This window comes from Tamandua tetradactyla, chromosome 2 (genome assembly GCF_023851605.1).
Source record: "Tamandua tetradactyla isolate mTamTet1 chromosome 2, mTamTet1.pri, whole genome shotgun sequence".
In the NCBI taxonomy this organism is placed as follows: Eukaryota; Metazoa; Chordata; class Mammalia; order Pilosa; family Myrmecophagidae; genus Tamandua; species Tamandua tetradactyla.
Window position 1 is genome coordinate 158,371,823 of NC_135328.1, and position 18,012 is coordinate 158,389,834.

General features: G+C 35.4%; 1 protein-coding gene and 2 pseudogenes across 4 annotated transcripts in view; 2 read left to right on the forward strand and 1 right to left on the reverse strand.

Moving 5' to 3' along the window:
* PATJ (PATJ crumbs cell polarity complex component) overlaps positions 1-18,012 on the reverse strand; it is a 473,288-nt gene that overhangs the window by 395,328 nt on the left and 59,948 nt on the right. For 3 of the 4 annotated variants that reach the window (XM_077149461.1, XM_077149460.1, XM_077149462.1), the window contains exons 8-12: positions 14,454-14,672; positions 8,486-8,585; positions 5,992-6,083; positions 5,450-5,585; positions 1,970-2,116 (exon numbers count right to left, since the gene is read on the reverse strand). In XM_077149461.1, coding sequence (XP_077005576.1) covers positions 1,970-2,116; positions 5,450-5,585; positions 5,992-6,083; positions 8,486-8,585; positions 14,454-14,672 — 694 coding nt within the window. Of the gene's footprint in view, positions 1-1,969; positions 2,117-5,449; positions 5,586-5,991; positions 6,084-8,485; positions 8,586-14,453; positions 14,673-16,366; positions 16,564-18,012 lie in introns of those variants that run through there. The other variant, XM_077149463.1, reaches the window with a different exon arrangement.
* On the forward strand, positions 491-1,005 carry LOC143674139 (transcription factor BTF3 pseudogene; annotated as a pseudogene).
* Positions 9,971-10,597, forward strand: LOC143654388 (spindle and kinetochore-associated protein 3 pseudogene; annotated as a pseudogene).

An 18,012-nucleotide genomic window follows, 5' to 3' on the forward strand; every position in this document is an offset into this window, starting at 1 on the left:
CACTTCAAAATGTATTTGATTTTCCCTGCTAACTGAAAAATCTAGCAGGGAAATTAAAACAACAATGTGAATTAAAGTGAATTAAAACAACAATGATTAACTACAACCCACTTTGACTTGAGTCAAAAAGAACAAGATAAATTTCCAAATCTTAAGAAATATTTTAATCTTAAGGAGGGATTAACACCTTTCTTAAGGTCATTCTTTCCTGAGATAAAAATAATTATGGTAGATTGAAAAACAAGTTCTTAATCTTAATCCCATTCCTGAAGGTGTGAACCCATTATAAATAGGATCTACTGAAGATGTTATCTTTAGTTAAGGGGTGGCCAGGAAGGGTCTTAACCCTATTATTGGAGACCTTATAGGAAAAAGTCATGGGGGCCATCTTGTGTCCCTGCATGTGTGTGCCTGGTCTCAGCTGCTCTGTCTGAGACCCCCTGGACACCAGCCTTAGTTCCCTGAGTGTCCCCACTCCCACTCTGACAAGATGAAAGAAACTATCATGAATCAGGACAAACTCGCCAAACTGCAGGCACAAGTGTACACTGGTGGGAAAGGAACTGCTCGCAGAAAGAAGGTGGTTCATAGAATAGTCACAGCAGATGACAGAAAAACTTCAGTTCTCAAAGAAATTAGGGGTAAACAATATCTCTGGTATTGAAGAGATTAATATGTTTACAAAAGAAGGAACTTTAACAACCCTAAAGTTCAGGCATCTCTGGCAGAGAACACTTTCACCATTACAGGCCATGCTGAGACCAGGCACACACACGCGGGGACACAAGATGTCCCCGCATCTTAAACCAGCTTGGCGCAGACAGTCTAACTAGTTTAAGGCGACTGGCTGACGCTTTGCCCAAACCATCTGTGGATGGAAAGGCACCACTTCCTACAGGAGAGGAGCAGGAAGTTCCAGATCTTGTGGAAAATTTTGATGAGGCTTCCAAGAATGAGGCAAACTGAATTGAGTCGACTTCTGAAGAAGACAGAACTTGAAATTACTTGGAGACACTATTTTGTTATATGACTAGTTTTAAAAATTGTTTTGTTTATGGATCTAATAAAATCTAGAGCTCTCCAAAAATACAAAGAAAAAAAACCACACACATGCAAAAAGAAAAAGAATAACAAAAAAAAATCGAGATCTCTAAAAAAAAAAAAGAGAGAGAGAACAATGGGTACGAGGCAGAAACTGAAGTCCATGGAACCAGGAAGAGAAAGGAGAGGACATTACCATGTGGCAGAAACAACAAGGAACCCAATGCTGACCAGACAGACAGAATGTAACTGACCCCAGTAGGAAACAAGGCTTTCAGCCTCCAAAACCATAAATTCCTGCTTTTTTAAGCCTAACCCAGTTTATAGTATTTGTCAAAGCACCTGGGAAACTAAGCAAACAATCAAAGCCAAAAATTCTCCTCCCACAAAATTTTTCTGGAGCATGGATGCTGTTAACTATTTAAAGGGGTCCTGAGGACCTCTGCGCAGGAGATTGAGTATGACTCTTAAACAATGTGCCTACTGAATTTGATCAACTAGAACAGTGGGGGTTTCAAAGTACAAGGATGAAGTTGAAATCTATTATAAATAAAATTAAAAGAATAGTATATAGCATCCTGACAAACATAAAAACTATATGCACAAAGGAAATCACTTTTTGTTTACAGATAGCTGTGAATCTATAGATATATCAACAATAATATGTAAGCCAAATTATGCAGCAACTAAAAATGGTAAGAACAAGACTAAAAAGTTATCACATACTAATAAATATGCATCCAAAATCAACAAAATTAAATGAAGACTAAATAAGAATAATTTTGTCCCTCCTGCCATCAATGTTAAATTATTAAGAATAGCCTATTTTATATCTCTAAAATTCCTCATATTATATTAACAACAAAGAGCTAAAGAAGTTAACAAATGAGAAATTCTAATTACTACAAAGTAAATGCATCATGCCTACCCATTCTTTCTAAGGCTGGTTTGTTGTCATTTTTTAGATTATCCATTCTTTCTTCAATTTCCTCATTTTCATCATCCAAACTGGTTTCTGTTTCTACTGCTCCAGTTAGAAAGACAGCTGGTGTTTTTGGTGGTTCTACAACAGTCCCTAAAATAAAAATTGCAAATTTGAATCACTGGTAGCTTAAAATCATGTTTAAATGAGCTTATTCCACTGTTTCACTACCCCATCACAAGTATCTCAACTTAAATATATGATTCTTCTATCTAAAACGTCATGTGTGATAACCAATCAATTCTTTAAAAAATAAACTATTTGGTAATATTGAAAAAAAGGTGATGGGAAGAAAAAAGTGAGGTAAAGTCAATGGTAAAAATGGTAACTACAGTAGTAGATGTTTTTCAGTCTACTCCAGGAAAAGAGAAAGAATGCTAAGGTCCTGTGCTTCTGCTGCTGTCGTGAGCCGGAAGCCAGGGCATGCGGGATCAGCCAGCCCAAATGCTCCGATCCCTCCTAGGTTCTGGCACGACATCATCGTGATTATAACAAACAAATCTACATACGTAACCATATGAATTCGGAGGGAGTAGGAGAGACATTTCTTCTGGGTAAAGACAGAGATTCCTTCCTTAAGTAAATTGAAATAAGTAAAGTAATAGGAGTTATCCAAAATTTTCAATCTCAATCACAAGAAAGGTTGGACAAGTGTCACTTTAAGTTATTTTTTAAATAAGCACACATCTTTTATAAAGTATTGATATGAAAAATTCTTACCACAAATATTTAATGTGAATCTAAAACCTTAGATCAAGCTTCCAGCTCATAAGAAATCAAGGAGATAAAGGAACAAGTTAAATGACACCACAAGGAAACGATCACATTTAGAATGTGGCATTCTAGGGAAAAATGAACTGATCCCTTCAAAAAGTCTTTGTCATGATTAAGAGACCAAAGAGACGTAACAAATACAAGAAGAGCAATACATGATTGGATCTTGAATTTTGGGGAAAAGGGTGAGGACTCTACAAAAGATATTTTGGTTGGGGTAATTGAGGAGCCTTAAATGTGGTTCGGGTGTTTGATATTACGGAATTACTATTAATTTTCTTCAGTGTGATAATGATATTAACATTATGTAAAAAATAGAGCAGGCAACCGTGGCTCAGTGGCAGAGTTCTCACCTCCCATGCCAGAGACCTGGGTTCAATTCCTGAAGCCTGTCCATGCAGAAAAAAATACATATCTATATATATATAGATATCCTTATTTGTAGATGATACAGGCTAAAATATTTAGAGGTTGAAGTTTACTACTTACTCTGAAATTGTTCAGGAAAAAGAAATAGGAAATAAAGATAGTAAAATATTAACTGTTGAATCTAAAAGGTGGAATTATGGGTATTTATTATATATTTTTTCAGTTCTTCTGTGTGTTTGAAAAACAAACACCACTTTACAATAAAAAGTCAAAAGATGTAACTACTTTAAAATCCCTGTAATAATAAGATGAGATCTTAAATAACAGAAGATTTTTTAGATTATTAATCCATTGATACCCACTAAATGTGCCATCTGGTGCTAGCATAAGAAATGTCCACCAGAAGCTGCTAGTGTGGCTGGGGAAAACAGCTACACATTCAACAGGATTTACTGTACAAAGCAGTGCATGATATGACTGTGTGCCAAAACAAGTATATGAAATGTAGAGATAAGAATTCAAACGACTGAAGGAGGTATTATAAAAGATCTGGAAATTGTGCAGTTTGTTTCAGTAAAGCAGATTTTTAAATGCTGGCTAGTGGGGATTGAATCATATCCCCCACAAAAGCCACGTTCAAGTTCTAACCCCTGGTCCTGAGGATGTGAACCCATTGTGAGTAGGATTTTCAAAGATCCTATTTAGATAAGGCCAAATTGAATAAGAGTGGACCTTAATTTATAGAAGTCCTGAGAGCAAAGGAAATTGGGATGCAGTCAGTAGAAGCCAAAAGTCAGTAGAAGCCAGAAGTCAGCAGAAATCAAAGGAGTAGACACAAGGAGAGAGAGAATACCAGGTCATGAGGGATCACGGGAATCCTAAAGAACTCTGGAAGACAGTAAGTCCTGATAATACCTTGATGTTTGTCTTCTAGGCACCAAAACTTTGAGACAATAAATTTCTGTTCAAGTCAACCCATTGTGTGGTATTTGTCATAGCAGCCCTGATAAGGCACACAAGGATGTGTTACATGGAACAGGGGGCAAGGGCATAGCTGCTCCTGTACATTATAATAAAATAGTCCACACAAAAAACCAGGTGATTACAATGTAGTGTGATAAATGCTACAGCACAGTGATATTCAAAAGGCACTAGGAAAAGCACAAAGGATGATTAAACCATGGAGGAAGGTATGCAGATTGAGATTCAAGTCTTGAGAACTTATCCCAATACAACTTCATAATGTAGGTAGTATACTCAGTAAAAATTGCTAATTCACAGAGACAGACCTTCATTTGGTATAGTAGACTGAAGCCAAGGGCTCTATCAAAGCTATTAAATACCATTATATTTACATAAATATTTATGTAAACCTTTTAAGGTCAATATGGCATTTGCACAATTTGTACCATTTAGGCAATTTTAAATTTCATGCATAAAGTGCAGTTGACAGGGCATTTGTCTTTCAGCAGCAAAAATTCTACCATTACATAAAACTTTAAAAGTTTCAATTTAAATATAAATCAACATCAGCTGAAAGCAAAGGCTTCCAAGCTTATTACATATTCAGAGGAATATCCCCTGTTCCTCTTCTTACAAATTCCAGTGGAGTATTTTTCACCCACTAATTACAGAACTAGTCATTCATTTTCATTTGAATGTTTGTTCCTATGACTGTCAACTTTTGTTGATCTATACATTTATGTTGAAAATTTAAAAATTGACATTTTTACAATTATATATTTGTTCAATAATGAAAATTCACTAACAATCAAAATAAGAACAAATTATTTTAGAAACAAAAATGCTTTTCATAGAAATCCCAACCATATCCATGTTTGGTTTTCTCATATTTCAAATAGTAAATCAAGAGACAGATTAGAATATAACATATCATTAGAAGTAATATAAAACCTGAAGTTTGCAAAGTGCCAAAGCATTAGACAAATTAGAACTCCTGGAACAAAAAGTGTTAAGTTTTATTATTCCAAATATGAGTAATAAATGAAATTTGGAATACTATTGAGAAAAATTATTTCCATCTCCATTTTAAGAAGCTCTCAGAGTTTAGTACATATCAAGGTTTATGTCCTAACATTTGGACTTGTACATTATAATAAGCCAAAGGAAACTTCTTCAATGCACAAATGAGCTGATTCATTTCTTCATCATTGCATTATACAGGTGAGCAAATTTTTCAAGTCAGACTCACAGAGCAACTCCATAATTGAGTTGTTCTTCCAAACCCAGACTACACGGTGGAGAGGCGGCAGAAAGAATTACCTCTGTCTGAAACCCATTCAAGTTCAGCAGATAATGTCTTCCTTCGAACCAGGGTTAGGTGCACCACCTGGCCTGCATTTCGTAATACTTCAACAACATCCTGGTTGGCAAAACCCTGAATATTCACACCATTAACCTAAAATATTAAGAGACACGTTAAGGAACAGAGGTTTCAAGTTAGCTGCTATTTTTAATTCTGGCAAGGCAGGAATTAGGCAATTGACTTTATTCCAAAGAAAATTTGTATTAGACCTCAGAAAGAATTTTTGAATAAGGATGCAAAGCTAGTAGTAAAACTCTTTCTTTTCCCTACCAATGCAGTTAATGAATTTTTCCTTCCCTGACATTAAAAAAAAGAAAAAGGAAAAAAAGATAAAGTAAAATTTAGCATCAGTAGAGCACCAAATGGAGATTTCACTGTACTAACAAATTTTTTAAGCTTTATAAAAATATAGTATGCCATTCCTGTCTCAAACATATTATAATACAAGTCAACCTTTTTTCAACATGATTCAATTCTAAAACAGAAGGCAGTTACTTACAGCAACTATTTTGTCATTCACTTGAATTTGGCCATTGTGGCATGCAGCGCTGCCAGGTATTATACTTTTCACATAAATCCCTGAAGGTTCCCCTGCAGGTACACAAACATATGGAAAAAAAGAAGAAACCTCTAATTAAATCTTGATTGCAAAATTCATATCAAGAGGTTAATTAGCTAAATGGGCTGACTAGAGACTTTATAAATACTATTTTGAACACAAGCAGAGAAATTGATGGCTTATTTCAAACTGTCAACATTACAAGTGATCAGAATTTAAAATGTCTTGACTGATGACTAGTCTTCTCAGAAAATAATCAGCAATGTAACCTTGATGAAATATACTCCAATATAAGCTGGATATCAGGAGAGCCCAAGTTAAACCTGACCCTCTTCTCCTGGTCTTTCTCCAATCTCACAGCTGACTTGGCATAAGACTTCGTCATTTTTCACCAGATCCATGACAAGGATCTCCCAACAGGTCCTGCCCATATTTAGTTCACTGCTCTTGTTACACTGTTCGATTCCCCAAACACAGACAAAAGAATAGTACACAGGGTTCGGAAAAACTAGAATGAGGTCAGCAACAACATGAAATAATTCTTATGTTGTAAAATGAAACAGGCTAATAGAAACAAATGACTATATACAAATTACAATGATAAAAAATATGCATGCAGGAAATTGGAAAATGAAAAATCACAAATTTGGATGATTTTATATTTGTATTGTTTAACTTCAAATTTATTGAAAATACTGTCTTTAGAATTAAAATAGGCATCAATGGATTCCTATTGCCTACATAATAAAGTGTAAATGTCATAGGATCTTGTTCTAGGTCTTCCATGATCTACCCCAAACTTATTTTTTCACTTCATCTTTTACCATATTACTCTAACACAAAAGCTCAGCTACACTCTTGTCAGCCCATCAAAACACCAAGGATTTTCATGATTTTACTCTTTCTCATTTCATCCTTTCATTCTGTCAACCTTACAACTTCTATCAAAATCCTTCTCCTTTTCCATACCTAGCTCAAAGACCTTTGTGAATTCTCATTTCCCTCTGTCAAGTTGAATCTTCTTCTGTTATACCATGATAGTTTGCTTATATCTCTGCTAAAACATATATTTCATTTATCCTCATACAATTGAAAGATGTTTCTATGTTGGTCTTCCTGAATAAACTCTTTAAACAAAGGAGCCCCTTGAATGTCCAATGGATGGAGCAAAGCAATAATTATTTTGAAAAACTACATTTTAAAAAGTATGTTGAGTTTTTAAGTGATCTGGTTTTTGGATTCACCATCACCATACTTTTCCCCCTACAATCCCAAAAACTTCTTCAAAAAAAATAAAACGGTTCTTTTCTTCATTTGGTAACAGAATATCAAATTTTCTCAATTTTCTATCAGTATTTCACTTTTGTTTTACTTCTTTATCTACACTGCTAGGTTGACTGTAACACCCTGAAAGCTTAATATAATAAAGGTTCAAAACCCATGAGTTTAGGAACTAAACCACTGTTTCTCAATAAGTTAATTTTGCTTAGAGAAGCTATTTGATATGGTTTTTGCAACATTATTATATAATCCACACTCAGCTCCTTCGGAACACATTTAAATTATGAACCTAAAGAAGGTGGTACTCAGAAAAATCTGAAAGTTTAAAACCAGATATTTCATTAGCTAAAATAGCACAAGGTGGTCTGATGCGAATTTCATTCAGGACTTTGAATACATTAGCACTCTTAATTTTTCCACCTGCTGTAAATACGCAAAATAACTTTTTTAGAGAAATTTGGCTGTGATCTTGTTAGTTACTTTAGGAAAAAACTAGAATTTTTCATAAGTAAATGTTCATGTAACTGGTAAATATTTGCGGGAAAAGATTCATTTTTCCTTATCCTAACAATTTTCTAATGATACTAGAATTATTCTTACATTGAAAGTCACCAAAGCTTTGCATATAGGAGGTAAAGGAGTATTCTTCAGATACTTGGGCCATGTAATTAGTCTCACAATGTGTTCTCTTTATATGAAAGGAAAAGAATTCTAATTTCTAATTAAAATATTTAATTTTAATGACTAAAGTTTTCAGTGACTAAACAGTTTTAGTAGCCTAATAGTAACACTTCTTTTGCCAGTCACAATATGAAATCATTTTACTTCATAATATATGAAATATCATAATATGTGTAACAGTCACAATATTAAAATGTACTTATTTTAGAAACAAGAGGCACTTCAATCTAAATGTTCTATACTGAGTAGGACAATTAAATCCTTTAGCCAATGACCATCAAGCCTGTTATAAAACTACTGAGATATAACTTTGATTCTCCAATCATTGAGAAGTAACTGGTTGTTATTATAGATTTATAAGTATAATATTCCAGGTTTCAATTAAAATCTGCAGGTATTTAATTTTACAGTCTAGAAACCTTGACACACTTTACTATTATTTCTAAGTATAAAATAAGAATGATTCATATACCTGTATGGGATGTTCCAACATAGCCAACAATTCTAATCCCAAGACTCTGTCCATCCTTTTTAATGAGTTCAACATTGTAAGTTTCAAAAAGAGAATTGTCCTAAAAGCAAAAAATAAATTGAATTATAAACAGTGTTGAGCTACATAACTGTGCGAACAAAGTCCATTTAGACATGGTTTTTCAAGTATTTTCTCTGCAATTATTAGAGGCAGAATTTTAAGATGGGCCTCACAGTTCCCTGGTGCTACCCCCGTAATCATGGTAATGTTACCTGCCAAAAGAGAGATTATCCAGGAAGACCTAAGGTAAACACAGAAATTCTTTAAAAACTGAGAGTTTTCTCTGGCTGGTGGCAAAGGTATATAAAAATCTATAAAATATCTCAATTTTGGATATACTCAAAATTACTATTAGTACAACAACTGCTGTCAGAAAAAGATGCAAAAAGGTGATAATGGCATAACGAGCAGTGCCAATGGCTGGTTTGAAGATGAAGGCAGTCATGCGAGAAGGAATATAAGGAGCTGAATGAAGGCCTCAGCTCACAGTCAGCAAGGAAACAGGAGTTTCTTACACCTGTAAAGAGCTGTACTCTGCCCACAATCTGAATAAGTTTGGAAGTGAATTCGTTCCCAAAGCAGCCAGATAGGAGTCGAGCCTAGTAGACAACTTGATTTCGAACTTGTTAGACTGTGTGAAGAGAGTCCAACAAAGCCGGCCCAGATTTTTGACGTAAAGAACTGTGAACTAATAAATGGATGTTGTTTTATGACTCTAAGTTTGTGGTAATTTGTTACACAACAGAAAACTAGTACAGCAAGTTAGAAAAAAACAAAAACTCAGGATAAATGGGAATCTGAAAGAACTGCAAACATAAAGAAAAATTTAGAAACAAAAATTATTATAATATTAAAAATATTGATAAAACTGTTTTCATTATGTCTTCTAACTTAATTAAATTAGATTATTCTGTTAAGTAATTAAATTCTGTAAAAGAACAGGTGTCTGAGAACATAATACTTTGCATTCAACTCAAAACATTAACACGTTTTGAACCTGAATAAGTTTGGAAAAGAATTCATTCCCAGAGCATCCAAATAAGAGTCCAACCTAGTAGTCAACTTGATTTTGACCTTGTTAGACTCTGAGAAGAGAGTCCGAAAAGCTAGCCCAAACTTGACATAAAGAACTGTGAACTAAGAAATAGATGTTGTGGTCCTGGCCTCTAGCTTCCTTCTGTAGCCGGGCGCCCGCAACTTCTGCGCAAAGCTATGGTCTCTGGCCGTTACCCTGGATAGCGAGACGACCCAGCTGAAGCTGGCACTGAGCGGAGAGGAAACCGGTGAAAGGAGAAAAAGGTCTTCAAAGGAAGGATGTTTTAGAAAAGACAATTATAATTCTTTTTAAAACTGCCTTTACATTATATATGTGACCAGCTCATTAATAACAGAGGTGACAGGTGGACAGACTTTGAAGATTACCCAATGAGAATTTTACATGACCTGCATTCAGAAGTCCAGACTCTGAAGGATGATGTTAATATACTTCTTGATAAAGCAAGTTTGGAAAGTCAAGAAAGCATAGGTTTCATAAAGGCAACCAAAGCACTGATGAAAACAAATGCAACGGATATCATGAAAATAAGAAAGTTTTTCCAGAAGTATGGATATAATCCATGTGCCAAGGAAAATCCAGTGGATGAGCAAGAAGTCATTAACTCTAAACCAGAATTGGCTAAATGTGAAAATTTTCAAATGCCTGATATGAAGGATGACCTGTCTGACCCTAATGTTCCAAGCAGTTCAGTTTCTGATACACTGCCATGCAGTCCACAACTTTTTGATTTTGGACTTGAGCGTTACATGATATCCCAAGTTCTACTAAACCATCCACAGGCAGTAAAAAACAATCAGGAAGAGCCAAAAACTTAAACTGCATCTACCAAACAATCACCAACTAAAGTACTAAAAACTTCAAAATGTGCACTAAAGATGGATGATTTTGAATGTATAACTCCTAAATTAGAACAGTTCGGTGTCTCTGAATATACTATGTGTTTAAATGACGATTATACAATGGGGCTTAAAAATGTGAAGCATGATAAAAAGTAAGCAATTTTTTTAAGGCTCTTGCATGCTACATTATGGAAAAAAGTATTTTATCTAACTTTCTAGAACTTTTGCATTTATTTCATTATAATGTAAATGACAAAATTAGGAACAAAAGGCTCAATTTTTTATTATTTAAACTACAAGAAAATATTGTAAGGTGTAGTTCTGAGAATTTGAAAACTTCAGAAAATGGAAACAATATAAATGATACAAACTGATTTGAAGTAAAAACTGGATAGACCAATGAAGTAAAAACTGGATAGACCAATAAAGTAAAAACTGAAACATTAAAAAAAAAAAAAAAGAAATAGATGTTGTTTTACTACTCTAAGTTTGTGATAATTTGTTACACAACAAAAAACTAGTACAGCAAGTTAGAAAAAAAATTCAGGATAAACAGGAATCTGAAAGAACTGCAAACAAAGAAAAATTTAGAAACAAAAGGTAAGACAAATTATTATAATATTAAAAATATTGACCTAAAATTGTTTTCATTATGTCTTCTAACTTAATTAAATTAGATTATTCTGTCAAGTTATTAACTTCTGTAAAAGAACAAGTGTCTAAGAGCATAATACCTTGAATTCAATTCAAAACATTAACATCAAAAAAGCAAATAAATGATGGAAAAGTATTTCTTTAGTCTCCATTTATCACACAGCTACCTGAATCCCTCCTTACAAATTAAAAGGCTTCAAAGAACTAGAGCAATGGAGGAAAAATAAAATGATTGTAACCATTATTTTAGAGAAAAAAAAAAGTTTCTAAAATCTTAGACAGAAATTTTCCACTGACATGATTCCAAGTAGGCAAAAGCAAACAACTCTTTAGAAGATACTGAGTAACCCCTCAGGTGATGACAGACAGTTCCTTCCACCCCTACCCACCATAAACACTTCCCTTTTCTTTTCTCCTACTGCTGGCCCTTTCTCTTTTTTCATTTTTTAGTATTTTGTATTTATTATTTGCATGGTGAAAGGAATTAAATATATTTTTTCATAATATCATCATATAGCTATGCATTTATCATCACAATCAACTTTTTTTTCTTTTTTGTGAAAAATAACATATACAAAAAGTAATACATTTCAAAGCACATCACAATTAGCTATAGAACAGAGTTTGGTATGGGTTACAATTCCACAATTTTAGGTTTTTTACTTCTAGCTGCTCTAAGATACTGGAGACTAAAAGAAATATCAATATAATGATCCTGTAATCATACTCATTTGTTAAACCTTACCTTCTCTGTAAACTCCACCATCACCTTTGATCTTTCTCCCATTCTTTAGGGGTGTTTGGGCTATGCCCAATCTATCTTCCTTTTTTTTTTGCATGGGCAGCCACCGGGAATTGAACCGGGGTCTCCAGCATGGCAGGAGAGAATTCCTCTTTTTTTTTTTAATTGTGAAATGTAACACATACAATAAAGCAATAAATGTGTAAGTATATTTTAACAAGTAGTTATAGAACAGATTTCAAAGTTTGGTATGGGTTACAATTCCACAATTTCAGATTTTTCCCTCTAGCTGCTCTAAGACACAGAAACTAAAAAGAAATATCAATATGATTATTCAGGAGTCATACTCATTTATTAAATCCTAATTACTTATAGCTCCTCCTTCCCCTTTGATCCTCCTCCCAATCTTTAGGGATATTTGGGTTATGCCCATTCTAACATTTTTGTTTGTTTGTTTGTATGCTGTATGGCAGGGTCATGTTTCATTCTTTTTCCATGTGAGTATCCGTTATCGCAGCACCATTTGTTGAATTTTTTGTTTGTTTTTGTTAGTTTCTTTGTTTGGTTGTTTCGGAAGTACATGGGCCAGGAATCGAACCCAAGTCTCCCGCGTGGCGGGTGAGAATTCTACCACCGAATTACCTGCGCATCACCACCCCCGCATTCTAACATTTTTCATGTTGAAAAAGGGTGTTACAATATGGATAGTGGAGATGGAACTAGTTGATGTTCTTGAAGAGGCTGGCACCTCTGGGTTTCGGGACTTATCTGGCCTAGAAACCATCTGAAGGTTTTAGGTTTCTAAAGAATAAATTTGGCGTGTGCAACTTTTGTAAGATCTCAGATAGAACAACCTTGGGTGTTCTTTAGGGTTAACAGGAATGATGTTGGTTGGGGGTTGGCAAACAGTGGCAATTAGCAATACATAGCAATACATAGCTGAAGTTTGTATAAGAACAGCCTCCAGAAGAGCCTCTTGACTCTATTTGAACTCTCTTAGCCACTGATACTTTATTTTGCTACATTTATCTTCCCCTTTTTAGTCAGGAACGCATTGTCAATCCTATGGTGCCAGAGCCAGGCTCAGCCCTAGGAGTCCGTGTCTCACGTTGCCAGGGAGACTTTCACCCCTAGACGTCATGTCCCACGTACAGAGGAAGGTAATGATTTTACTTGCAGAGTTGGGCTTAAAGAGAGAGAAGCCACATATGAGCAACTAAAGAGTTCTCTGGAAGTTAACTCTTAGGCATAAAGGTAGGTTTAGCTTCTCTGCTACAGAAATAATTTGCATAAAAGTAAGCCTCAAAATCAGGGGTTTGGGCCTATTAACTTGGGAGTCTCTAGTGTTCAAGAGATTATCAGGGCTTTTCCAGTGGGAAAATTTAATAGTTCCATATTTTTTCACCAGACCCTCAAGGGAATTTGCCAATACTTTAAAATTACCTGCCCAATTCTGGGATGCATCTGGGTATGACATTAAGCTATACAGAATTATAAGGTCTCGTTCCCATTCTGGACTCCACGTATTTGGGTTGTTTAAATGAATTATCCAAATAGGTTGAGTTAGATTGTGTGCTACAGAAAATCTAGATTTGGGACAAATAAAGTTCTCTTCCTTTGGTCTCACACAGTAGGGGAAGATCTAAAATACAAACACTATCATTCTTTACCCTGTATTCTGATTTACCTTACTCCCAACCAGATTAGCTTCATTCTTATGTATGTAACAATGTTGGCTTTCAGAGCTGCAGAACTCCACCACGGAGTCTTAGGTGTCACACAGGTACCCAAAGCTCCAGGGAAATACCAGGTTATACACTATAGCACAGCATCTCAGAATCTAAAAATAATACTGACAGTTCAGAAATAAATGTGACTGCTGACTCTTCTTCATAAGCCTTTATTTTCTTTTGACTTATTTTATCTTGATTCAGAGTTTGTTAGTTAGTTTGGAATAGACCAGAAAGATCTGAATTCAAATCCCAGCCTTGCAACTTTGCAAGCTTATTTTCTATTTTTTCAAATACCTTTGAAATTACTTGGACTTCAGCAACCTCATCTATAAAGTGGCTGATAAGTCCTACCTTGTAGGATTACCAGGAAGATTTAAGATGACACAGACAATTACAAGTGCTTAATAATAGTTATTATTAATAATTATTATATTAATAACAAAATATTACAACACATAAGTTATCATATTAATACATATTAGCACATATTGTATTATTCTTATTAACATCTATTTCCTTTTGCCAGTCTGTCCTTATCAGTGATAAATCTCATATACTGACTAGTATTTACAGTTTCCCCTCCACTATCTCAATATCTCCTCACCATCTAATGGAAGAGTCATGGCAAGTATTATTTTTCTCCAATTTACAGATGAATAGCTGAGGCTCAGGGAAAGTACATGACTCACCCCAGAGAAGCAGCAAGAAAGAAAATCAGACATGTCTAGTGTCGCAAATAAGTTCTCCTTATGCCTCAATTCACTGATGAGTATTTAGACACTATTCACACCAGTTTTGCGATCTGAGCTGAAGGGATTTCTGGTCTTGCAGTATATCCTACCTCATATTTGATTTAAGATGAATGAATGATTTGTATACTCACAGAACCCGTGCTCTTGTTGGTCACAGTGGGCAGGGCAACAGGTAAGGCTGCCGGTGTAGGAGGCGTTACTGAAATTTCACCAGTGGGGTTTCTAGCAACAAGCATCCTGACTGAATTTCCACAGTTCCTCAGTACTTGTGCAACTTGCTCACTGGTCATTCCCTGCACAACTGTGCCACCAATCTTCAAGATGTGGTCCCCTGTCTGGAGTCTTCCATCCTTTAATTGAAGAAAAAATAAACATTCTGAGAAATCAATGACCTAATTTAACAAGTTAATAACAGTTCATCAGACTTTCAGTTTTGGCAATATGACTGACAAAAAAAGCTACCTAAAATTGCTGAATAAAATATCTTTTCAACAATTGGCTGAATTGGCAACAGAGTAAAGGAATTCCCTATAGAAAAATATTTTTAAAAAAGACAGGAGGGCTCAAAACAAGTAATGAGAATTCTGAAACTGGAATTTTCTAAGGAGAATATATTCATGCCTAATGGCCCAGAGAGCCATGATATTTACGGTCATGGATGCAAGGAAGGGACTGGAAAGCCCGGGACCTCAAAGAAAAGAAGGAGGTCAGACGACAAGCCTCTAGTATAAAGCTAGGAACTTAAAAGGGCAAAAAGCTCAATGTCACACTTGAGAATTAGAAAGGTGCCAGTATAGCTGGAACAGAATGAACCAAGGGGAGTCAAAGAGATGAGAGAGTCAACAGCGGGCCAAAGAGTGTAAGGCATCTGCTCTGAGCTAGTGGGAAGAGAAGTCAATGGATGGTTCTAAACAGAGGATTGATGTCTGACTTTTTTTTAGATACTCAGGTTTATTTCTCATTTTAAAAACACAACTTAAGCATTTAATTTAGTTAGCAAATACCTTCCCAGCAAGAGTATAGGGCATTCAGGCACATTCGAAAATTGATGCTACAAAATACTTTTTTCCAAATTTACAATCTAAAGACCATGGCAGCACCTTTAGGCATATTTTGGGCATGCCTTTCAACTATCACAATTTGCTCATTTGTTTCAGTGGCCAATTGCAGGTTTATCACAGAATAAGTTGAACCTGTATTAATGAGAAAGTCCACTGATTTGCTTCCCACCCTTGTCTTTACCTGAGGTTTTTGGTGGGAAATAGGTATTATAGAAGGGGGAATATTCTGTCATTGCCCTCAGGAAACCCTAATCAGAATTTTCTAGTTCATATCCATGGGCCATTAATGCCATTTCATTATTTTTTTTTGCCTTATTTGTGAGTTTGGGACAGTTTTTTTCCAGTACACTTCCTCCCTGCAGTAAGTACACTGATCTTTAATAGGTTACTCTTTTCTCTTTTCTCTGCTATGCATCCTCATGCTCAGTTCCCAGTAGGACAGCTGCCAAAAGAGCAGTCTGTTACTTTATCTGCTGTTTTTGCTAAGCTTGTTCCTGATTGTTAAGCATATTAAAAGCAACATCTATGAGCATGGTCATGGGCATTCCAAGCCTACTCTTTAACTTCTGTAATTCATGCTGAATGTCCAGGGCACCCTAATAAAATTCATGTTAATCATTTCAGTGTTCTTTGGAATTTCCAGATCTATATCAGAATACCTATGGTATACTTCAAAGATTCTAAGAAAACAAAGGGATTCTCATTAGGCTCCTGATTTTGTTCAGAGATTTTTGTTTTGGTTCCCTTATTCTTAAGATCAGCCAAAATGTATATCTTATAGTGCTCTAAATGAACCCATTCCCCAGAATCATTAAGGATCCCACTAGGATATGCCTCAGGGAGAATGGCACTGAGGTCAGCATATACAGAACCCTGAGGAGTAACGCTAAAAAGCATTCTGCTTCCTGTTTCTTATTGTATCTGTCCCCTGTGAGTTTTCTCATGTTTTCTAAAGCCAGAAAAATGGGTGAAGGCTTTCCTACCTGGATGACATGCATAAAGTATTTCTCAAGTTTGAGTTTGTCCCATGTTCTCTGGTTAAAACAAGAATAAAGGTTTCCCCACATAGATGATATTCCTAAGATTTCTCTCCAGTGTGAGTTCTCTCATGTCTTCTCAGGTTAGAAATTTTGAGTGAAGGCTTTCCCACATATATGACATTCATGGGGTTTCTGTCCAGTGTGAGTATTCTCATGCTCTCTAAGATTAGAAGAATGAGCAAAGGTTTTACTACATAGATGACATACATAAAGTTTCTCTCCAGTGTGAATTGTCTCATGTTCTTTAAGGGCAGAATATTGAGTGAAGACTTTTCCACATAACTCACATATATATGGTTTCTCTCCAGTATGAACTCTTCCATATACTCTAAGATAAGAACAAAACCTGAATGCTTTCCCACATAGATGGCATTCATATGGCTTCTCTCCTGTGTGTTCTTTCATGTTGTTTCAGTTGAGCACCTCGACTGAAGGCCTTATCCACATAGAAGATATTCATAGGGTTTTCTCTCCAGTGTGAGTGTTCTCATGTTATCTAAGGTTAGAATAATGAGTGAAGGCTTTACCACATAGATGACATAAATATGGTTTCTTTCCAGTGTGAGTTCTCTCATGTTGTCTCTGTTCAGAATATTTAGTAAAGACTTCCCCACATAAATGATATTCACAGGATTTCTCGCCAATGTGAGTTCCATTGTAATGTGTATGGCCAGAGTTCTGAACAAAGGATTTCTCAATTAGATGACATTCATATGACTTATTTCCAGTGTGAAAATGCTTTTGTTGATTAAAAGATGATTTGTCATTGAGGGCTTTCCCAAATAGATTGCTGAAGTAGGGTTTTCTTTCCTTGTGAGTTAATACATGTTGAGTCATTCTGGAAACGTGAGTACAATCTCTGGCAATTCACTACATGTAATGCCATTCTTTTGAGTATGAGAATTCTGCTTTCTTTCATGCAGATATGATGCATGGATAGCATTTCTTGTTTTTTTAAGACTATTTTCCCTGCCTGAATTCTGGCTTTGGAACAATCCAATTCCTTCTTCCTGCAGTTCCTCCCCTTGAAACAACTATGAAGCTACATCTGATTTACAGACCTGATATCCCACTGAAAGCAGAAACGGATATTATCCACATCACATCTCTGAACAGCTTTCTCTGGGATGTATCCAGCATTGCCCACTCTTCCTGGGTGAATTCTATAATTATATCTTTTAAGCTCACTAACTCCAGTGGCTGCATGTGTCAACAGCTCAGCTAACAAATGTCTCCCTCTGGGGTTACAGAGGAAGTAATAAAATAAGAAAAGCACCATTTGTACCTGAATCTGCATAAACAATGTTGTATTAAATGTGCTTGGGGATTTACATTTATTTAATCTTCAGCTTAACCATATTGATTAAGGCAGATTTGCCTTGACTCAAGAAAGGGCTGATGATGTTCAGGGTTTCTCTATCAGGTTGGAAGGCATAGGGTGATGTCTGCTAGCTTTCTTTCCTGGGGTACACAATAGTTTCTAATTGGCAAAGATGTCATTCATTGTTTTCCTCCAATTGATTTCATCTTTCCATGGTAATACACAAAATTAAACTAAGTGCAGATTCAGAGTTTGACTTTTCCACAGG